The 24,620-nt window shown below is 37.3% G+C and overlaps 1 protein-coding gene across 2 annotated transcripts in view; it reads left to right on the top strand.

The window, feature by feature from the left end:
• VPS13B (vacuolar protein sorting 13 homolog B) overlaps nucleotides 1–24,620 on the top strand; it is a 520,025-nt gene that overhangs the window by 470,539 nt on the left and 24,866 nt on the right. For both annotated transcript variants that reach the window (XM_072410846.1, XM_072410847.1), the window contains exons 50-56: nucleotides 4,831–5,019; nucleotides 9,192–9,338; nucleotides 11,546–11,829; nucleotides 13,008–13,135; nucleotides 15,292–15,491; nucleotides 16,695–16,813; nucleotides 17,973–18,799. In XM_072410846.1, coding sequence (XP_072266947.1) covers nucleotides 4,831–5,019; nucleotides 9,192–9,338; nucleotides 11,546–11,829; nucleotides 13,008–13,135; nucleotides 15,292–15,491; nucleotides 16,695–16,813; nucleotides 17,973–18,799 — 1,894 coding nt within the window. The remainder of the gene's footprint in view (nucleotides 1–4,830; nucleotides 5,020–9,191; nucleotides 9,339–11,545; nucleotides 11,830–13,007; nucleotides 13,136–15,291; nucleotides 15,492–16,694; nucleotides 16,814–17,972; nucleotides 18,800–24,620) is intronic.

The following is a 24,620-nucleotide window of genomic DNA, read 5'->3' as shown; positions in this document are numbered from 1 at the left end:
GGTCTGTAACATTAGGGCTGATTTATTAAAGCTCTACAAGGCTTGAGAGGATACACTTACATCAGGGAAGCTGAGAGACCCAGCAAACAGATCTTTAATAAATTAGGCCCATTGAGTCACATTTAACCAGAAATGTTAGTTGAATTTATCTTCCATTATATTATAAGAAAATATCTGATCAAAACATTTACTGTTCAATAAGTTTTTTTTAAAGTTCATAAATATTAAGAGCTGAAAATAGAACCTAGTAACAATTTTTTTTCCTAAAATCCATATGAAAGCATAGGTCCACCTCTTAACAAAACAAAAATGTTCGGTAAAAAAAAAGGGGGGGGCAAGTTTGATGACCTAATAATCTGTTTTTGTCACCATTCTTCTACTGGAAACTTTTTGTACCCAACTGCCCTTTTTGAAGATGACTGGGGGTGTTTTTTGTGTCTTCCCATTCTATTGACATCTGTAACATGCTGAGAAGGAGGCATGGCAGGGGGAAGTTAAATGTAATAATACAACTTTTAGTAAGCCATTGTAGCAGTGATGTCTCTGCCTTCCTTTTCTCCTGGCCATTAAATATGAAGCCTGGGGCTGTTTTTAATGAAGGGCCAGGTAGAGAGAGAGAGGTGTACCAGGACCAGACCACATCACTGAGTGCATAAAAGCTGCAGAGCTAATAGCCCAGGAGTATATTGGCAGATGTACCAATTGTGAATGTAACACGCAAAGTTGTGGGCTTTAGAGAAAACTGATTCTGAGGAAGAGGAAGAGGGAACAAATAAGGTGACCAGTCTCTGCTCAGAGTTCTGCTTTATGCAGTTAAATGTTTACATTTTTCATTCAGTAATGTAGCTTCAAAAACACATACATACTTTACAATTTTTAAGGAATAAAATAGATTGAATTTTTTTAATAACTGTTTCCATACTATTCCTCCATATAAAGTTCATACTGCATACTCTATTTTGCTATTTAGTACGTTTGTTATAGCTAACTCATAATGGTGTATACAGAAAGCTTGGTCAAAGCTTTGGCATTCTTAGTGGTTATTCAAATTTACCATTCTTAGCACCAAATACGAGAACAAGACAACCATTTACTGTTTTATTAGGAATATTGATATACCAATCGGTCCTTAAGGAAAACATGTTTGGAACTGCTTGTAATTATTAGCAGGACCCCCCTCCCTCCCGTCCTGTCTAAGAGTAGCTGCTCCCCAGCTACTGAAAGAGTAGATTGTTAATATAAAGATCAGTTATCTGTGTCTGCTCCTTAACACTTCACTGGTGTGTGCTAAGTCTTGAACTTTTCAGGTCAGAGGTTAGGTCTTGGTCAATGGGCAGCTGTTTGCCAAATTGCTACTTTGTTTTTATAAGATGTCAACACGGTAGGTAAAGCATCACACAAAACAAAGGACTACAAACAAATGTGCTAATGATTTATTAATCGATAGCAACACATTGAAATTGGTCATAGCAGACAAAATGTAGTCTAATTTCTGAATAATAAGACATAATGATAATGCAATCATTAGCAACAGTTCATTTGGGATCTATATACGTGAGCATGTATTGCACCAAGAGGTCGCATTGTATTTTTTTTAAAACAGTAAATAAAAAGTTCCCTTTTAGGATTTGCTTTTAGATTTTATTTGAACAAACCAACAGGGAAGTAGGTGGGCAACTTTGGATATACATGGTTTAAAAAATGTTGGTCAAAATGTTTTTCAAGCTAAAAATTTTAAAGGACGGTTTAAAAGTCAAAGTTACAATTTTTTGTGACGTTTGTGTGAAATCTTTCAAAAGTGAGAGAATCCCTGGGACAGTTGTCGCAGGTAGTTGCCCCCCCCCCCCCAAAAAAAAAAAAAAGACATATAGGAATGTAATAAAGGTCAGAAAAGTACAGTATAGCTTTTTACTTCTATTCACCATGTTCACTATGCAATCTCTAAAACATTTTTAGGGTTTATTTGTTCTTGGAAAAGTCTGCAGTTCCAGTTTTTTTTACAAGCCTGTAACCATCGAACCTTCACCACCTGCTGGTCATTACTCAGCACTACAGCTCAGGTCTCTGTAACACAACTAACACTAATCAAGAATGAATAAATTGAGTGCTGAGAATTTAATCTTGGCCTGATCAACATACTTTTGGTGAATTGTTTGTACCACTTGTCTATGCTTATCTTGCTTATTAACCTCTTACCTTTGCTTGTTCATCATTTCTTCATTTATCCCTCTGGAACCCGACCTCTGTTTTTGCTCCTGACCTTTCCATTACCTTGTCTCTAGGTTATACTAACTATTTGTCATAAGATTTGCACCACATTAAAACTATAAACTATTTTGTCTGTTGCCCCTGGAAATACAGAGGGTCTACCAAATTCCGTGACTTTATTTTTCCAGTTCTAATAAACGTTGAGCTAGAAATGTATTATGTTGAAATAATAAAGCTATGATCTGTGTTTATTTGCTGTATACAAGTCCTAGAACATTGTTTCATTGTGTACTCAATGCATCAGATCATCTATCCATCTTCTTCTAATTCAACTAACCACAACCCAAATGCTTACTTTTTTTTTTTTTCTAGGGGTAATGAGGGGTAGATACATGTCATAGACTATAACTTTTACAAATACTTTGCTCCAGCTAGGCATCTGATTACAGCTTATGTGTCTAACTCACATTCCCACTCTTCTTAAAGAAGGCTTGAAGAACTATATTAAATCAGGTCCAGTTTATATTTTTTACCTTTTTCTGTGGATTTGGTGATATCACAGGTAAAATTCACTGTGCTTTTCTCTGTAGCATTCTCCTGTAGGTCCAGGAAAGGGGGTTCCTTTGATGCTCTAGGCTAAAAAGAAGTGGATTTAATGGCGTTAGTCATCATTTAACCTGGACACTTTAGATCATTGAACATATAAGCATGCAGGGTACATCAAGTGGATGTTGCTCTAAACAGTTGTGCAGATATTTTTGTTTTTGCTCAAGCTGGACTTAGGCTTTAACTTTCTAAATTGGATGTGACAATCCAATGTTCCAAATAACAAGGGACTTCCCCTAGGATTAATGTTATTATTCTCTCTTTAATAAAGCCTTGAAGGCTCCAAACACTTCTTAAAGGTAAGTTTAATCCTGATCATATCAATTATTAGCTGCATGTGTGGCTCTTTTAAAGGACATAAAACTGTGACATGTTACATAGAGAGTCTAGAAAGCCTGAAACAAGACAAGGTTATGCACGTCTGTGGAAAATACCAGCCCTCGTCCTTGGAAGGTTATGATAACAAGGTTGTGTGGAGAATTTCCAGTGTTATTTGCATTGCGAGCAACTCACTAACATAAGCAGCTTCCCCTCTCATACACCACCCCAGAAGGGTCTGTTTTCTGTATGTGTCAATCACATTGCTGTTTTTCTTCACTTCTCAACATCAGCAGTTAAATTTGGTGCACTTTCTAAAAAGTTATAGTTCATTATGGGGGCACTGATCATTATAGTTGGTCCTCTTGCCTACTAGATGTCTGTTCTACATCTCTGGCCATATATTCATGTTCCATGAATATGCATAGCTGACACTCAAGTTGTATGATACACAGTAGCTCATATATATGGACTAATGGGACAGGGATCAGAATCCAGTTCTCATTAGGTAGCATAGGTTGGAGCTTCCTGATGTTGAACAAGTAGAGCAGCTAGCAACCTTTGGGTAAGTTCTAATTTACAACATGTAGGTGTAGTGCTGTCTGCTAGAGGTTTAGACAGTGTGGAATTTAAGGTCTAAATGTAAGTTTTTAGTATAGTTCATATATTTTATGTAGATTTAACTGTGCATAAAATGTGTGCATTAAAAAAAATAAAGATGAATCATCAACAGTAGACAAAGAGAAAAATAGTGATCCAAGGACATCTGAAGGCTGAGGTTTAAAGATAGAAATCCCTTCACCTAAAAGCTAAAAATAAAATTAAACATCATGTGTAAAATGTTCTGACTTTTAAACACTAAATACAATTTGTATGGGGAAGCAGTCCACTCCATTTAAAGAGGGGGTTATGCGGACAACAGGGAGCAGCAAACAAATCTTGTAGATATTTTTCAGAAAAGTTCAGGTCTGTTTTAAAGCCACCCTCTGATCTAAGATATACATTAATTTTTTATGAAATTATTATGGTTAGTCTGGCCAGTCCTTCCATCTGGACAACTTAGCTGTCATATAGAAACATGGGAGCCCTCCTGTATGCAGTACTGTAATCCTAGACTTGCATGAAGATGCCACCCCAGGTGGAGGGTCCAGGACTGCATGTTCACAGAAAGAGGGTTGCATGGTGCCAACCTCCATCCAACCCAGAATGACAAAATCCAGTGGTAGTGAAGAAGTATTGCTATATTTGGCTCCAGATAAAGGGTGAGGTAGAAGTATTTTTTTTTTCAATGCAACAATAAAAAAATCTGGAGTTTATTTTGAAATCCGATCACATTAATGATAAAAGAGTTTTTAGTTGCAATGCATACATGGTGTATGTGGTGACTTGCTTACCCTTAGTTTAGAGCCACCCAACACTAATGATCCCTTTCCCTCCTTTTTTCAGAAGAAAAATACACCTAAAATTAATTTTCTGACATTGGTATTATACTAAACAATCAACTTCTCGTGTGAGAATCGAAATATTGAAAACAATTGTGTGGATAATAATCATTTTATTTTGGCCACAATAATGTGTGGAATAAGGCTGTGTCACGTGGATAAAGAACAGGGCTCTTGATATTTTGTATTTGAATATTTGTAAGATCTTCTCAAGGATTAGCATGTGTTGATAGAAATTCTTATTTGTTGTTTTCAGGAGGCTTTTCAGCTTGGAATCTACTGGGCCAATACAAACACAGTTCACAAGTCTGTGGCAGTAAGGTTGGTACATGATATGACCTCTCCAAAATGGAAGGACGGAGATAACTGTGAAGTGGTGTCACTGGATGAAGATGGATTTGTTGATGCCAGCATTAAACTAGGAGCTTTTCCTGGACATCAAAAGGTTGGGGTATAAGATACTATTATTGTGATGTGCAATGGAACAGTTTAACTATAAATAACCTTTTTATGTTCTGTGGAGGAGCAGTGAATTTTGTTCTCTATACCTAATTTAGTGTACATGTCACTCATTTACAATGGAGGCAGCCATTAACATAGAGAAAATTTTATAAATACACCCAACAATATGAAATAGTTTAGACCCCTTTAGAATTATAATTACCCAGGCCACATCCTAAAATTGAAGCTACAAACAAACTTTTGGTGAATCACTAGGTACAAGGACTTTAGAGGCCATTCTCCAAAAAGATTAAAAATATATAAAACTCACTTTATTAATAATTACATCATAAAATTTATGTTGTAAAAACATTAATGGCACCAATTTAATGAAATTAGGTTTCCAAGATACTCTACGCGTTTCATGGATTCTCAGTCTGCTTCCTCAGGAAGAGGAGATCTATAATTATAATAATACCTGATATTACAATATATGCATGCATTGCTAGATGAAGACATCATACAATTATGAATATATCTAACTTATCACAAAGTATTGATTGTATGCATCAATCAAAATCTCTCTGGACATACATATATGGTCCCAATTTCTGGACCAAAACTAGAGGTCTCTCTCTCATAGCATGGTATAAAAGATTTGTCAGGAACAGCACAGCAGGAGGAAGAGCTATTATACCCAACAGTTTTCTTAGTGATCAGTCCTATTATTTCTGTGCTAATATCAGTGAGGAAAAGAGCTGTGCTTGGTTGGCAGGTACGTTTTTAGCAATTCCGGCACCCAATTGCTAAAATTTCATTTGGCTGTTGATCCCCTTTAACAGTCTGGTAAGAATATGGCCTTTGGATTAGACCATCAGAATAATCCTGACGTGTCCTGAGTCTGAGGGGTATTGAATTAAATGGTAATGAGCTGATTTAAAGTGGAAAGCTATCTACTATACATGTAATTGACTATTTACAGCATTTGTTTGTAACAGAGTAGTCAAACCCAATCAAACAAAAACTCAGTTTTAAGTCACAACAGGCATCATTTCATCTTTTGCTAAGGCATTACTACAGCAGGTACATAGGGCACACTTTTCATTAGAACCATGACTATATGGCTTCCTAGTATTAAAGCCAAACGGCTAAAAACATTTAGTATGCTTAAAAACATATTGTGTGAAAATTTCCAGTTTGCTTTACCCTGTTAGAATTTTTAGGGAGAAGGACATGCTTCCTACTGAGTCAGGGCACTACTGAAGTGGCAGCATAAACATTGCAAATGTCAGAGATGTAGATCTGACATAACAGTGAGCATTTGAGACCTCTGCAGAGAGATCACTGCTTCACACAGAGTAAGTGTCATTTTCTTAGAGCACAGGACAGTTGCTCTGTGGCTGCTTGCTGTGGCTTCTTTCTGAAGAAAACAACATAAACTTTAAGATCTGAAAAGACCTCCACATAGATAGAAGCATAATTAGGTTTCCAGTGTTTTGCAAATAAGAGTATATTTGTTTAGCTAAACACTGTTTTTTTCTTGTTTGCTTTTTTTTGAAAGGGTAAAATGAACATTTGTTCACATTTAGGTTTGAGCAGTGATTTTTATGATGGTTCTAAAAAGAGTGTTGATAACTTTAAGTTACATCAGGCTTATTAGTGGGAAGTTTACCAAGTGATGTCTCTATAAGAAATTTGAAAATAGTAAGGATTGTTGTGGTATAAATAGGAATTGATATTCTGGGCCAAAATCAGAGGGTCCTAAATGCTGCAGAATTTGTTCTACTCTGCAGTCTTCTATAGCGGGTCCAGGTAGGTTTTTTCATAAGCTGGGTAAATGACTTGGTTTTGACATTGTCTGAAACAAGTTCCTATTTAGTGCATAGGAATATTCGGACTTGCAGAGGTCCATTTATACTTTAGCAACACTGGTAATGTTGTTTTTACCCTGTTACGTACATTCTAGAATATCAATTGTAACAAGACTTAAAGAGAAACTGTCATATTAGAGATTTTTCAAGACTCTGTGGTTTTAAAATGTTATAATCATACAGGCTTAATTCTGTTTTCTTACTTTCTTTTGCCCTGCCTGATTGTTCAATTGCAATGAAGGGGTAAGAAGTCAGCAGAAAAGTTGATGCCCCTGTCACTTACATTGCACACTGTCTACTAACTCCTAAGTGTGTATAACATATATAGTGAACCTTTAGGAACTCATTTTGTTTATGGTACAACTGGAGGAATCAGCACATTTTTATTTTTAGTAGAGAAGAAGTCGATTACACTAAAAAAAAATGTTATGTTCTGCATCACTGTGGAATAGTAAATTAATAGCAGCTATCTGTGTGTTCAAATCTCATCTGTACAACCCATCCACAAACCCCAAAAGGGAGTTTTTCCTATCCACAAAATAGCCACCAACATTTTATGTTTATATCTTTGAATAAAGTGAGGGAAGTTTAGAACTACTTTGTTTATATTGGGTAAACTTGCCCTCTCCACCTACCATACTAGGACAGAAAGGGAACATCATTTATTGCAACACTGCTGGCAGCAAGGACACTATTTTTTAAATGGAGTGGAGAATAGTTGCAGAAATGTGAGACATGTGAACTTGTTAGCTTGAAAAAGATATGGTGGGCAGAAAGTGGTAAATGTAATATTCTGACACCTAAAAGCTCATAGCCATTCCATATTGACATGTGTACAGTAAAGAAAACACATGTTAAGCAAGAAAACGTTGGTATGCCAAAAAAAAATCTTCAGGGTTCTTGCTGTGTCCTTCATGAACATGTGAATAGGTCTTTTGTCACAAGTTAAAAAAAATGTTTCTCAAATGTTACATTTGATATAGAAGCCTAGTTCTCAATGTATATTTTTATGCATCTTGAAAACCAATAATATTTTAAACAAAAATTATATTTACCCCCAGGGCAAAGCTATTTCCTATTTTCACTCCTCATTTCCAACCTTGCCTCTTCTTTGATATTTTGGAACATTTTTTTTTCCTTGGTTTTTACTAGTGTAATTTTCAATGCTTAGTACCATTGGCGTTGTACACCTGCATTCCTGAGACATGGAACAACTTCATAAGTAAATGGTGCATGCTGTCCTAGTTTTATATTTCTTTTCACAGGGCACAATATAGCCGAAACCATCATTTCCATTTCTCTAGTTGCTTTTCATACGAAAATTAAATTAGTATCATAAATTAATAATGCACCTATAACTTTGAATTGGCAAGCAGCAAGACATCATTTAGAGGCCACAGAAAACATTTTGAGGTTTATAGACTGAATTAAATGTAATTATGGTTTATTGCAAAATTAGACTGCAATCTCCATATTTCTGTTAACAACGATATATAATTTAAGAATGATCCAAAATTTGAAATTCAGTTAAATGAGTTGCGTTGTAGGGTTTCTTGTTTTATGAGCAAGCAAGGGCAGAACTAGTACATAATAAGGATTCCTTTTTTTAAGGTTTTAGGGATATACTAAATATCTAGACTAGGAAAGATTTTTTTTTTTCATAGGTATGTGAAACATATCTCTACCCCAAAACCCAACAAGAATGAATTAAATCTGTTTCCTAATTTTTTATCCAACTTATCACAAAGCATTGATTATATGCATCAATAAAAAAATTACATGAAAATCAAACTGCAAGGTCATGGAAATAAAACTCTGGACATACATACGGTATATGTATTAGGTGCCAACTGTATGTATTAGGTTTCCAACTAGAGGTCTCTCTCGCATAGCATGGTATAAAAAATTCGTCAGGAACAGCACAGCAGGAGGAAGAGCTATTATACCCAAGAGTTTTATTAGTGATCAGTCCTATTATTTCTGTGCTATTATCAGACATAAAAAGAGCTGTGCTTGGTTGCCAGGTACGTTTTTAACAATTCTGGCACCCAATTGCTAAAATTTAATTTGGCTTTAAAAGATGATCCGTTGTATCAGCATGTATTAATGGGTTTTTTTCTTGACTTATCCCCTTTAAATAGTCCATGTACCACCTGAACTGAAAACATGCCTCATATGGTAAACGTTCCACTCTTGTGAAAAGGCTGATTTATTGTTCTTATATCATATCCACTTCTGTTTAACACAATGTAATTGATAAGTCCCACATGAATTACATTATCAATCTTCATTTTTTTTATTCCAGCTTTGTCAGTTTAGCATTTCATCAATGGTCCAAAATGGAATCCAGATTTTGCAGATTGAAGACAAGACAATTATAATTAACAATACTTCATTTAAGATTTACTACAGCCCGCAGATGTGTGCTGCTCAGCAGCATCCTGATGAAGAGGTGAGAGCCACAGCTATTTACTTCTAAGAATTGCAGCTTTTTCTTAACCACTTGCAAACTGTTATGTTTTTATCCTATCTGTGTACACTGTATTTAGGGCTACGTACACAAGTCAGATGTTTTTCATCTGATTCTCGCCAGATTCTGACGTGTACAGCGGCTGTCCAACGTAATTCATGGATCCGTCCACCTAAATTACCATAAACGGATATAAGCCAATAACTCACACGACAATAATTCACATGAAGATCAGTCAGATTATTAACTGTAGATGAGTCTGCCATTTCACTGTTGGGTCCTCCTGAGATATTCTACATCCATGGCCTGCCTTGGCTTTATCAGTCAAAGATTATTTGGGGATTTTGATCCATAACTTCCAAAGGGAACTGCTGTTTTTCAGTAAAATATTAGTTCTCTCTGGCTGCTATGGATTGGTGTAACATATTATTCTCATTAGCTCTATGCGATCATTCAGGACAACTTACATGAATGTATTAGAATGTTGAAGTATATCATATATTTCAAGTTATCAGTCCTCAGATAAGGTGTCTGTATTTTGCTTCATACACATGTGCAATAATTGCATGATGTATGAACGGGTGGTGTACATACAGCACTGTTCTGCTCTACCGAGAGGTGAGAGCGATGGAGCGACACCCCGCTGCGCTCCCTTCACTTGCATTACAATCGTTCGTCATCCATCTGCTAAGATGGTCGTTCCGACGATGAACGACGAGTGCTGTACACATGCCAGATTCTCGCCCGATATCGGCCCTGAGCTGATTATCAGACGAGAACCATTGCACGTGTGTACATAGCCTTAGTGTTTTCCATAATTCCAGGCAGTCCTTCAATATTACCCTGAGTGGCTATGCTTACTTCTCCACTGTATCTTATCAAGAGGGTTACTAGTTTACAAACAAGTTTACAAGAAAGATAAGCATGTTATTGCTCAGTTCACAGGAAGTATAATGGAAACTACATGTTCGGCAAGGTATTTCCTATACCAACCTAAAATGTTTCTAACCTTAAAAATAGAAACCAAAAAAGTCAATACATATAAGGATTAGTAAAATGCAGTATATTATATTTATGTTATTGTGTTCAGATATGTTTTAAGAGGAAGCTGTAAAAAGCAACAGTATGGTAGGACACCTAACATCCTTGAATGTGTGCTATACTACCATTACCTTTAAAACAATGCTAGGACCCCCAGTACCCAGACATACCCACACAGGTGTTGAGAAAGTAGCAAATCTTACTTCCCCCTTTCACAATACAGTTGCCAATTCCTGACCTGAGGCCAGAGCATTGCCACAGGGCAAAAGTGCTTAAGGATATGCAAATTCTGACTTTTAGTATTTGCATTAAATCTTTTAGGAACTGCAGCAGTTTTACAAAAGCAATATCAGCAATGCTGCAGGTGTCATCTAACACCATATAATGCCTTATATATTGTTCTCTTCTAGTCTACACAGGTTTTGTAACAGAATTCTCAGGAATCCCTTGGGCACTGGACATTTTTAAAGCAAGATTACCAGCTGATACATTAGTCTGTGAATCAGTGGGGTACTAAATAGAATACACAACACAGCTTTAGCATGGTGCATATATAATTCTTCTCAATGCCAAGCTGCATCTCTGCCTTTGGAGTTTAGAGTCCCTCACTGTTAGTACGTATCATTTTTTCAGGTTCTTTCCCCAGCTGACTGGAGTAAAACAGTGGTTTGTATATGAAGCATTTGTGAAAGTCTTATTTTTAGCCGTAATGATGCACAGTGCTTGCTCTATCCATAATCTGTATTATACATTATAGGCTAAATTTCAGGTCACTGTAGGGCACTGGAACAGCTGCATATAGGTCATACTGGAACCTGGACAGTATTATATTTTACCATTCATGTTAGCTATTATCTGTCTGCTGTATGCTATAACCGCAGAGGTTTTTGGGGAAATATCTACTTTTCACCTGTTGCTTAGTCAAATACAACACAACGAGACCTCTCGTTGAACTATGTTTAAAGCCCAAGGAAAAATGATATCTTTGCGTTCTGTGTCGGAAATCTGGCTGTACTTCAACAATCCAATGTTTGGCTTCAAATGTCCAACTCATAATAATAAGTCAAACCTCTGTGGACTAAATCATCTGTTTCTTTTAATCAAGCTTATCTTTTTTGTCCTTTTCTCCCCCTGCTTTTTCTCTGAAGTATGTGCCTGTACCAGACAGCACTGTGTTCAGCATCAGCCCTGCTGGGGAACATAATGTCGCCAATTCCAACACAATTCCTTGCTGGGATCTCATCTCGGACGCCAGTAACTGCACAGCAGAAACCCCTCCTCTTCAGAAGTACATTCTGCTCAGTTTGTGCCACAATGCCACGGCTGACAGTGCCGAGTGCTGGAGTCTACCCACCATCATTCGCCAGGAGTTCCCCCGACAGAGTGTGACCGTGCCACAAGGAGACTGCGGTGGAAATGAATTGTGCACACAGTATGGCAATATCTGTTTCTATTGATCTACCATCTGATATAGATAAATGATAATTTGTGTGATAAACATAGACTACACAGGAGTCTTGGGCAAAAACAGCTTTACTTACATCTGAACCCTCCTTATGTGTAAATGAATGCCATGGTACCTACTGGTCAGTCGATTTCGATTACAAACTTAACAAAAAACATAACATGTATTGTCTGTAACTAGTCATTTAGTTTGTGCTTTATGTCAGGTCTCACCAATGAACATGAACTACAGACAAACCACTAAATCCATCCCAAAACTTCTAACTAATGTGTTCTTGCTACCCAGTATGAGTGCTGCTGTATTTTCAAGAGGCAGATATTGTGTAAAATGTACTAATACTTGTCGCATTTAAAAATAGATTCCAAGTATACTTAAAAAGAGATAATCAATGGAAGTCCCTGAATTTTTCCATGTACAGGTTTCCTTCCTCGCCATCCTATTTGCCTGAACGGCACCTTAAACTTTTTGATATTGTTTCCAATAAAATTAAATTAAACCTGAAAAGTAAAAAAATGGTTGATGGATATTTATATTAGTAGAGGATTTGTATTTTAAAATGGTAACTAGTATGTTTGGTATATTAAGATAGTTATTGAAATATTCATATATTCTCAGTATAACATTTGATTTCCCCCTTGATTAAAAAAACATAATATTTTGAGCACATTCAGTAAGTGGGTCATATTCTACCAGGAAGTCCATAATTTTTTTTATTTTCCTTATATAGTCAGATTAAAGGAAAGATGGACTTGGCTGCAATTACATATTATTTAGTATGTACTGTACAAGAGCAGCACTATCATAAGGAGATAAAGATTTTATTTTTTCCCATTGACCTTATCGAACAATAATAGAATGGTTCCATTACACTCTACAGGTCCACTGATAAAAGTTGTTGGTTCAAAAATGATTTGATTTTGATGTTGTATAACAAGCTGCAAACATAAACAAACAGACTGTCATAAAATGCAAGATTTTAAACAATTAAAAACAATGTTTTTTTATTTTTAAGAACAAGTCCCTTTAACGAGAAGGTCAAAGCCATTAGTAAATTGACCACATCCTGATAAAAAAAACAGTTCTGCCATCTTATCCAGTTAATACAGTATGATCCTGTGACATAAACAATTTCTTTGTCTTTGAAGGGCTGTGGTGTTGACATATCAGGAACATCTTGGCGTGACCTATTTAACCCTTACAGAAGACCCAAGCCCTCGGGTTATTATTCGGAACAGGTGTACTGTTGCATTACTTCTGAAAGAAAATATCAAAGGTATGCTTTATGACCCACAGTTATCCAGCTAAGTACACCAAAAAAATAATCATCTTTGAAAAGTCTTTATCTTGTGTGCCATTTTTACATTTTTTGAATAGTTATGTTTCAGTGTCAGTACAAATATTTGATTTTTCTGTTGTACACTGGTGGTCCTCAGGTTACGATATAGGGACTGTAGGTTTGTTCTTAAGTTAAATTTGTATGTAAGTGGTAACATGTACATTATTTTATTAAATGCAATTAGGACAGATGTTTGTCTCAACATATTATTAGGCAATGTGGTGTCAGTTACTGTAAATTAATCACAAACAAAGCAAAAAAAAAACCTTATAGAGCCTAGACATTCATTAACTTCTGGAGCAAGCTGTGCTTTGATATGCAAAAAGAAACAACTACAGAGTTTGTCTTGTTCATTAAAGAGTTACAAGAGGTTGCAGAAAGAGCTCATCCCCCTAAGATCACCCACAACCTCAGCTGTGTTTAGCAAAGGATTTCTTCTGCAAGTCGTGCAAACCGCCCATCCAGCCTCCATCCTACACAGGAGCGAGCAGGGAAGCCTGTTTGTATCTAGGAGTTGTCCTGTCCGTATGTTGGATGTCCTTAACCCGGGGACTACCTGTAGATTGTTTTTGGCTTATCTTTGGTAAATTGAAAAATTAAGTTATAAACTTGAAATGTAGAATAAGTTACGTAGTAAAGACATAGTAAAGGCATGCAAAGCTAAATAATTTACACATAAAATACGTATATAAGGCCATAACATTTCCAAGAGACCTCTGCTATCTGTCTTCCTGAAACCAACTCTATAGGCTTGGGTGAAATAGATGAATAGACAAATGAGAGGAACAGCAAGCTTCATATTAAGTATAAAGGTGAGCACTGTGGCGTGCAAGAAATGGTGAAAGTAGTCTATGAGTGTGCATTAATATTGGAGAAGCAAAAAAAAAATAAAAAGTGGGAGGGAAGGTAGTTGTTATGGGGTAGGGTAGGGGATAAGGAGGTTTAGGGGTTCCACGGCCCTACCAAAATCAGTACAATCTATGTTGGATTTCAGTAGGGTATAATCAAGACCTTCAGAATGCAGATGCTCAATAAATGGCATCTATCTAACTTGATGTTTACATTTCATGTGAGTACTAATAGGCTAAATGACTTGCTGACTACTTATATCCCTAAAAATATACATTGTAAAAAAGACAAAATATATTTAGTGATTTTTTTTGCCTTTTTTTTACGGACCAATATGTACATTTTATTTTTGTTACCATTTACTAATTCAGCAGCAAACTCCCTTCTCTTTTTTTTTTTTTTTTGTTTTATAACTTTTCTGTCTTATATATTTACGTGGTGAAATATAAAATTCCCCCTGGGAGCTTTATAATGGCTACACTTAAGCACACATTTTATCATTATCCATCATGTCCCAATACCTGCCCCACTAAGTTCACCCCTATCAAAAAAGGCTAGATAGCTTTGCCAGGTACAAGTATTTTACAGAACTAGTGACTGGTGCTGGCTGCTAGTTCAGCCTCTTGACATTTATTTACAGTACATTTTGTTGAGGAACATTAATAAACAGGTTTCATGCAAAAATGGTAAATGATGGTGAAAGAAGTTACTCTTGTCTATTTTTTTCATGCCCAGGTGGCCAAAGCTGCTATTTAATTATAGAGTTATTTGTGAATGGCATACAGCTATATCGGACTTCTTATCATTCAGCATTAAAAGGCATGAAAACTTCTACAGAAAAGGCCTGAGTGGCTGCAAGGCATAATAACCCTTATAACTTTGTTTGGATTTGTTTTGGGCTCTTTAACAAAAAAACTTAATTTGTTATACTGTCTGTGTAATACCCAATTGATAGCTGTCACATGTACATGTTAATCCTTTGTTGACTTCTAGACCTTTCTGTGATGGGCAAAAAAGTTGCACCTAGTCATCATAAACCTATCCATCCCTCAGCGTTAGACTTGTATTTTTGGATTTGTCTCTACACTTTTTTGTTAGGAATGGGGAAGAGGGGGGTGGTGCCATAGTTATTGTATATTGTTTTTACGTTTTCTCCTTCCCTTTGCTTCTGTTCTTCTGTTAGCCTGTACATTGATAAGCATGTGATGCTTGAAGATCTTAACAAGATGCCATTATCTTTGCAGATACCCCAAAGTTTAAAGTTTATTGCAGGAAAATCCCAGCGGAATGTTCAGTGCATCATGAAATGTATCATCAGGTTTCCAGCTTTCCAGACTGCAAAACCAAGGATTCCCTCCCTGGCATCTACCTGAAAGTTTTACAATGTGATGATGGGACAGCAGAGTGGAGTGACCTGATCGACATCAACAGCCAAGGCACACAGGTATTTGGGAAATCCATTATTTACATCATTCTGATGTCAGCACTTTACTTCCTTAGTCTGCACGTTACATGTATTTTTATAGCTCAGAAATGTTACACAACATTAAGTCATGTCAGGCATTTCCAGTTCTCTGTGATCAATACCAGCCCTAATGTCAATACAATGTTGCATTGATGAAAAATGATCAGATACACACTCAATGTGCAGCAAAGGGCACAGAATTCTAACACCCTCAAAGCATATTTTTAATAAGAGAATTGCAACAGAACAGTGGGTGTTTGGTGGGACAACTGACCATTAAGCATTTACTGGGAGTTCTAATTTTTCCTTATTTAAAATAGTGACAGAGAATTTTATTGTTTTTCATATTATTATTGTGATATAAAAATCTCTCCTGTACAATTTCCTCTCTGCTTTATATAACACCAGTCCAACTCAAGCTTCCTCCGCAAGTCTAAATCTATTGATTGCTGTGATGAGCCTCTTACTACTGATTCTTTGATACATCAGACTTCAATAAGTGTTTTTGAAAATATGCTTTACAATTTAAAAGGCTTTACAAGTGTTTAAGGAGTTCCTAGATCGCACGAATTTCTGACAACATGCATTAGAGTGACCACTATGTCTGGATGAAAAGCTGAAGCCCTAAGATGTTGGTCAGCATTCCCTTTCTCTAGGCTTATTTTTCCATTTAGACTGCAGTTAACTTTTAAGTTGAAATCATTCCCACATATTTAAACCCAGGTTGTCTATTTTCTCACTTAGTATTTTATTACAATTTAAATTGTTCAAGCTGAAAATAAACCTCTTTGAAAAAGCTTTGTGATGACATAAAAGATTTCTAAATCTTTAGAAAAATTCTCCCATAATTTATACATGCTGAAGTGATATCACCATCTGTTTGCGCATGTCAGGGCTATGCATTCCTCTTCTTTTTATCTCTCCTACATTGCTGAATGTTGCAGCACAGGGGCAATTAAAGAAAATAAATGTGTATTATTTGTGACATTTCAGAAGCTCAGTTCACTTACACACATCCACAGGGATATAGCTGGGAACGACTTCTGACATCTGACTTATATTCTGACTAATTCACAAGAGAACGTGCTTCTGCAATGTAAACGCAATATATCTCTCAAGGTCTCAGGAATTATGCCTTGTCCCATATGTGTCTCTTGTATATGATGATTATCTTTTCTGTAGGTGGTTTTTCTTACGGGCTATGGCTATGTGTATGTGGATGTTGTCCAGCACTGTGGGGCAGCGATCATCACGCTAGCACCTGAAGGAAGAGCTGGGCCTGTGCTGACAAGCCTTAATAGGTACGTGTATCTGACAGTACCAACCCTACCAAATGTAATACAGTGGCATTCCTTGGAAAATCTTCTACATTTGTATATGACTTGGTTTATTTGAGTGTTGGAAGGCAGATGATAAACTATGCTATTTGGGTATCACTTCTTTCTTGGTCTCTTACTCATGGTAATGGACCGTGGGATATAAAACAGCTGATACACCAATATAATTGAGGCAACAAGATAAAGAAAGGCAATAGCAAAATGCACATTTTAAAGCCTTATTGGATCCTAAACTATATATCCCCTTAAGTTCCCCATAGTAGATTACCACGTCCCTAGATAACCATGTGAAAAAAAAAAAAAACAAAATACCTGTTTGCTAGCCTAATGAAGAGACCCGGAAAGTAAGAAATATGGTGATAGGTATTCTTCAGTAAAAATTTTTTACATTTTTTTTATTGCATTTTAGTCCTGCACCCCCTAATGTTATGATATGTGACTGCTTCCAGTAATTAAACTATAGTTCTAGTACAGCTGTGTAATGGCCAGGTTCCTCAAGTTCTGTCACAAAGACTTGTATTGTCTAGGAGAACAGAGGTGGGCCTGACCAGGTCGATTACATTTGTGACTGCAGGTCCTGATTCTGGCTTCTATTAAAACGCACATTCGTATTTAGACACCCTGTAACAGGAAAGTGGGTAATACAGCAGTTCTGACTCCATTTATGTGACTTGAATTAGGCTTTAAAACATTTGTCTAATTTTGTGCTATTGCATATAATTTCTGTCTGTAGAAAAGTGATGGGCCTACTACTACTGTAGTTATTATCACATTTCACTACTTACTAAGATATAACAGAAAAGTGTTCCAATCTTGACTTTAAAAGACATCGCTTTAAGGATTATGAGAAAGTTGTTAGCTTAGACACTTATGCCATGGCAAATTCTGAATAATATGGGTATATTGGTGGATAACTATATGCATTCTCTGCCACTGAATTCCAAGAAGCCATAGTGTTTATCTTTGATGACTATTTTTGTAAATTTTTTCTAAAAACATTTAAATATGTATGTAAATCTTAACAATAAACATAATTTTGCTTGACATACACTTTAATTGAATCTAACTTGTTCTGCTCATGTGTATTAACGTGTACAGCAATATTCTGCTTTGTTTTTCTCAGTATTCAGAACCAGAAGATTGTGCTTAGATCCTTTATCACTCAGCTCAGTGTCGGGATCTATGACGATGTCACAAACTACAAAATCTCCTCTGAGCTAATCCGTCTTACACTAGATAACGTGTTCCTTCAGATGTCACCAGTCTCAAGCTACCTGAGACAGCCCTGTCGTGAGCTTCAGACAGACATGACTTCTGGCATGCCCACTTTTTATAGTCTGGAAGTGTACTGTGGGGATTTGCAGTTGGACAACCAGCTGTATAGCAAGTCTCACTTCCACTTCCCTGTGCTAATTTGCCAAGAGGAGCGAAGTGAAAGTACCAAATGGCCAAAGGCTGGTGGTCTCCACTTGTCAACCAAAGAACTAGAAGAATACAAGGAAGCATCATTCCTCAAGCTCTTTGTTACCTTATCTGTAGATCAAGAAGCCTATGACTTGAATGAACTGAGCTTTGATATGAAGCCTTCCCGTCTGTATGTGGAGGACACTTTTGTTTATTATGTTAAGACTCTGTTTGACACATATCTTCCAGACAACAAAGTACTACAAGGACAAGTTAAAATTGCTGGCAGTAAGCTTGCTCCTTTGCTGCCAGAGCAAGTCAGACAACATGCATTGGCACTTGTCAGCCCGGTTAAACTACGAAGACTAACGGTGCAACCTGTTAACCTGTTAGTCAGCATTCACGCATCATTGAAGTTGTACATTGCCTCAGATCATACACCCTTATCCTTCTCTGTGTTTGAACGTGGACCAATCTTCACCACTGCCAGGCAGCTAATACATGCCCTTGCCATGCACTATGCTGCTGGTGCCCTCTTCAGAGCAGGTAAGCATTGGTTAAATGAAGCCAGGAATTTCGGTAGGATGTGTATAGTGTATATTTGTGTGTCGATGTGTGTGTGTTTGTGTGTGTGTGTATATATATATATATATATATATATACATACATACATACTTATGCCTGTGCATATGTTTATTGCTGTGTTATTCAAAAATTGTTGTCATTTAAAATAAACTGTGATTAGATATATTCAAGAAGCTGACCCATATAGCTTCTTGTGCATTAGTATCTGTTTGCTTGCAGAACACTCTGGAAAACCAGTAGGGCAGGGCATGCATACAGTGACCAGCTCCTGTGGTCACCAGGTATGGTTTTCCACATCTGCTTTACTGTTGGCCTGTTAATATAATGGATGACCTTACTAACCCATTGCAAAAGGTAACAAGGTAAAAAGAAGGTGGCAGACTGCTGGTGGCCTATTATTTCCCTTATAGACATCTCGATGAGTTGTCATGAGGGAATTGCATTCCGTAGCAAAAATGTTAGATGTGCTGCAGTGGTATTTCAAGCTTCAAACCTCAGTTTTTCAGGCAATTGTCCCACATAATCTATCATATTGTTATACAACCATGTAAAAAAATCTGTTGCCAATTTTACTACACAGGAGATACAGAAATTCTTTCCTGGCCCCCCATGGGCTGTCTGATCTATTCTCTCGCTTAAAATACTGCCCTATTAACGCTGGTTATTTCTGGCTGCCAGAAAATCATTCCTTTTTTTTAAAGAGCTTTTCACTATCCCATGCATGCTACTATCACAATGTATGGTCTTTCCAATTGTTTGATTTTAAGATCTTGAGTTATATTTGTCTTTCTTTTTGTTTCATTTTTGCTAATGGTGTACTGTATGTAGCAGTTGTAATATCCTGTTTTTATGGCATAGGCTGGGAATTTTTGTGTAATGTGCAAAGCCTGTCTATGCAGGTATAGTTTCACTGGATGTCTTTCAACTTGTTCCAGTTTTAGGCTGGCACATGTAGGGCCTCAGACACTCCCAACAGTGGCCCTGATTTACTAAAGCTCTCTAAAGCTGGAGAGGATACACTTTCATAAGTGAAGCTGAGTGATCCACCAAACCTGAAAAGGATCTGGTCCAGGATTCAAAACATTTGCTAGCAAATAGCAATTGACTTTGGAGAAATAAATTCTAGGTATGCTGCATAACCCAGCTTCACAAAAAAAGTGTATCCTCTCTAGCCATGGAGAGCTTTAATAAATCAGGCCCTGTGTTTGAGGAGGTAACACTGTTGTATGGCTGTCTATTTTATCCACTGGAACCAGTCTTCTTATATAGCCAGCTCTTTCTTTTCTGACATGCTTCACACTGTATATGGCTTGTGTTATCTTTATCATCCTGGGGACTTTGTTGAATATTCAATAGAGACCTTTTACCGTAAAGAGTCACAAATCATTTTTATTTTGACTGTAGTTTTCTTTTAATATCACATAACAAATGCATACTGGAATTGTATGAATATTTCCCTTTAAGCTGATGGGAAGGTGGTGTCACCTGATATAGGATCATGTACAGAGGCTGTTAATTAACATATTTGTGGAAGCCTTCTTAATCTTCAACTAATGTCTTACGGTTGAAGTGAGACGCTTGCCCTCGCTGCTATTGAGGATGGGTTAGTTCACAGATGTCAAAGTTCCCTGTGAGTGGAGCTGACCTGACAAGCATGTAGCGCCCTGAGATCAATGGTGAAGAAATGTCCTTAATTAGCACAGTATTATGTTTAGTACCATCGTTCAGGACCCAGTTATGGGTCACTGATCCAATTAATGGTAAACCTTGATTTTCACACACATTAATGAAATTCCATCTGAAAGCTGATTAGACCCGACAGCCTTTTAATAGTTTTCACTTTATACTTTTTTCCCTCCTGCTTGAATTATTTTACCGGCAAGCGTGACATAGACAAGATTGGCAGCAACTAAAGGGGTTCCCACCTTCTTACATCTTTATTTGCTTGCATGTAGGATAAGTAAAAATGCCAATGCCCCTTCCAGGGAGAGTTTCAGATTTTGGATTGTCACAGGAAATGTTTCTAATGTTAAATCCAAATTTTGAATGTGAATCATATTCTTAAAAAAAATCTCTGTTGTTTTTCTCCTGGCATATTACATTTGATTCATAGTAGCATATCAATAAAAGAGCCTAATTGGACATTCAGTGATTGTTAATGATTATCTGTATTTTAAATTGCAATTGGAGGAAGATGCACCAGCTGTAAATGATTGCTGAATGTCACATTCACTGATTAAGGCATTTGTCACTTACTATCTTACTAACCTGTAAGATTCATTCCAGGTTATATGTCACTAATAACAGAAGGATGCCCACCTGCCACGTTTTTTTTAAATGGAAGTGATATTGGGGTTGTCCACTTCCCGTTGTTACCAAGTACTCTATAAAATCCTCACCAGGATGTTGGGATTATAGCTGTTGGTCCTACAAGAATTACAGAAAAACTGAGCTCCCTCTGCTAGTGGCTGGAGAGGTCCCAAGTAAATTGTGATAATACTAACATTTCCCAACAGAGCCACAGTCTACTACAAAGTTTTACCTGTATTTATTTCCATATCTAAACAAGCAGTCCCTCCTTTTTGTTTATGGCCATTTCATTTTCTGGTTGTATCAGATGCAGGTTCCACAGCTTTCCCATACGACAATCTATGGTAGACATGAATCATATCTTAATATATTTGGTTTCCTAAATCGCTTTTGTCAACCAATAACAGGAATAGCTTTACCAGGACTTTTTAAGTAAGATCACCAAGTATTATTTTTTTAAAAAGCTACAGGTTAAAATAAATTTAAAAAATAATATGGTTTGCATACATTTAACACTGACTGAGAAGCCTAGGCCACTGGTTCCTGTTGAATTTGCTTCCAGTGGATTTTGTAGGACCTGGGCTAAAGTGAATCTGTCAATATTGACCAATCTTATAAGCTCACAATACCGCTCTAGTGTATTTTACGGTCACAAAATGAGCCAAATGACCCTGACCCCTAGCTTGGTCCAGTCTTTAGCTGCAGTTACAACTTTGAAGTTATATTCCACCTTCACCCTCCAAGTCAGAGTGTACCTGCGGCCAATAATAAGGACTGGGCAGAGCGATTGCAGCAGTTGAGGACAACTGATTAGTCGGAATTCAAGGTGAACCTCGGGATAGGTTGCTTCCCTGGACACGCAGTCAAGGATTGCCTTTGTGGTGCCTGCACTTCTTCAAAAGTACGGTCAGTTTAAACACTTTGTGAACTCTGCCAGGTTCACTTTAGAGGTACAATAAGCAGACTTTCTGACTTAAGCACAGTTATAATATTTCCTGGACAGAATTAGCAGTTTACCGATTGATTTTACATGTTGCCTAGTGTTGATCCTTGGTCAGAATAACTTTACTCTAATATCTCTCCAGTTACATTTGTAAGCTCACACGGTGCAGCTGTGCGGTTGTCATTGATCCACGGCTAGAGACCAGTGAACAGGCCCTGGCGTTTGATCCTACTTCTCTAACCTATAATGTTACTTTAAAACATCTGTGACAGCTACTTGGTCCCTGTTTTAGCCCAGCGTATGAAGTTTCACAGGAGCATCTATGGCCAGAATGAAAAAGTGTTGAAGAAACTAAAAGCAATTTGTAACCAGCGATTTTGTTGCTGAATAAAAACCAGCCGTACATTAACATATTTCTCCTTGCTGAGATCATTGCATCTAACAGTTTTGTCTGCTATTGGGAAGAAAAGATCACAATGCAGGAGTCCCTGCAGGACATGGCAATAGTTAGCACAGCTGAGACAAAGCAGACGTGTTTGCATGCCAGTTCCTTAATGAGGCGTAATTGTCTAATACATTGGTTAAGTAGAAAGCTTAAACAGATACACTACATTCCTCTGCTGCCTAATAGACACTTCAGCTCTTGGAACATGTGTGAAATGCGCCTTGTGAGGGGCTAAAATAACCTATAGCACAAACACAGATATAATGAGCTTTGCTGACTAGTTCTAGAGCTAAGCATCCATCGGTCATATGGTTTTATCCATCCTACGGTGACCCTGCCAAAACCAATCTGCAGCAAGGGCACGTAAAAGATCTAATCAGCATCAGGATGTCACTCTTCTACACAAATGGAGATGAAATAAAACAGTTTTTTGGCAGTGAAAAATTAGGGTTTCTTGGGGGAAAACTATATTTCTTATAGCAAAGGTCTGCTCAGTGCTTGGATTGTGCTTAGAAACACACTAACTTGAACAGTTCTCTTTGCCTAGAGTCATGCCTAAAGATGTATTCAAGGCGCACAGACTACCTGCCTAAGTTTACATGCATGCAATGCTGTAACGCACCAGTTTACCCCACTAATTTTTGTCAATAATCCCGAAACACTTTTTTTTAATTTACAATGCAGGAGAAGTATTTCCAAACATACTCACTGCAGCTTCATTGTTGCCTCTCAGATACACGACTGGATTTAGACCCGCTCACAGCACCCAGGGCTCTTGTGCTATATTAACTGCAGGATTTTATAATATGCTGCATTAAAGCAACCTTTTCCATTACATGGTCTTTCTAAGGCATCTCAGCGTAACAAAAATTATGCATGCACCATTTTATTCAGCATTCTGCCATGCCTTGCAGAGCAAATGCATTAGGAAAGATCTCTGGGTTGCCATTTCCAACAATTGGTACAACTTTTCATTACCATGCATAACATGCATCAGCACAATGCACAATGTTAGTGGGCCCCTATAGTTCTGGCCCTTCTACCCCAGTTTTTTGCTATCCTTAATATCACACTAAATATAATCATACTTCATGATAGTCACATGACTAAACATGTGACAGTGTCTGGAGGGCCAACCTCCAAGGACCATTCCTGTCATGTAAGAGGTAGGGGGTGGACTACATGCTACCCAGACCCGGAAGTACCTGGTATTTCATATTTTTCTCAAAGGCAGACAAGAAAAGAATAAGTTTGTATAGCTGGGGAGTAGAGCAGTTAGGTAAATGTGTTGTTTGACCATGCATGACCTGCATGGAGATAGCACAGGGTTACTTTAACACAGTAAGACTTTACTTCCAGGAATGATGCTATGAAGGCTTAACTGCCAACTCCAAAATGATTTAAAGGATTATTGGCTACATGACACACACACATAAGTAGGCTGGTCCACCTAAATGCCTGACTTCCAAGTGCCAATGTCTTATAAGTTTCTAAATATAATAGACAGTTTTCAGCATAATTTGGTGCTTTTTCCAAAAGTTGGTAACATTACCTGTTCATAATTCAGTAGAAACCCACAGGAATGTCTATCTTACTGACGTGAACAGGGACTTTCTATCTTTTTAAAACTGAACACGGGCAGAATACATAAATAAGGTAATTCAGCAGTTGATGAATTGGTAAATGTATATTTTTGTTAATATAGCCTATTCAAGTACCTGACAATAACTTGGTATCAGCCTATTGCAGGCTTTTACACAGATTAGCACCAAATGCACTCACTGCACAGAGGTGTTTGCAAGCTCCAGTTCAATTTTCAGGACCCACTTTTATCGGTAAAAACAGTAATAACAATATGCAAATTTAAGGGTTTCCCTTGCAGGGGATCAGTGCCATTACAGCATGACAGGAAAACACAAAATTAGGTCCTGCATACCTACATTTTGGGGGACCTCCTGGGCTCTCCCTGCACCTGAGCTACCTGCCCCCAGGCTTTAACTCCCCCAGTCTTAAAGGCAGGTGTCTATTTATTAATGGCCAGGTGCATCAGTGCCATCTCCATTCTGGCCTGGAAAAAAGAGAGT

The sequence above is a fragment of the Pyxicephalus adspersus genome, chromosome 5, assembly GCF_032062135.1.
Source record: "Pyxicephalus adspersus chromosome 5, UCB_Pads_2.0, whole genome shotgun sequence".
NCBI classification, from domain to species: domain Eukaryota; kingdom Metazoa; phylum Chordata; class Amphibia; order Anura; family Pyxicephalidae; genus Pyxicephalus; species Pyxicephalus adspersus.
The sequence above is the reverse complement of the archived record's forward strand: the minus strand, read 5'-3'. Positions and strand labels throughout refer to the sequence as shown.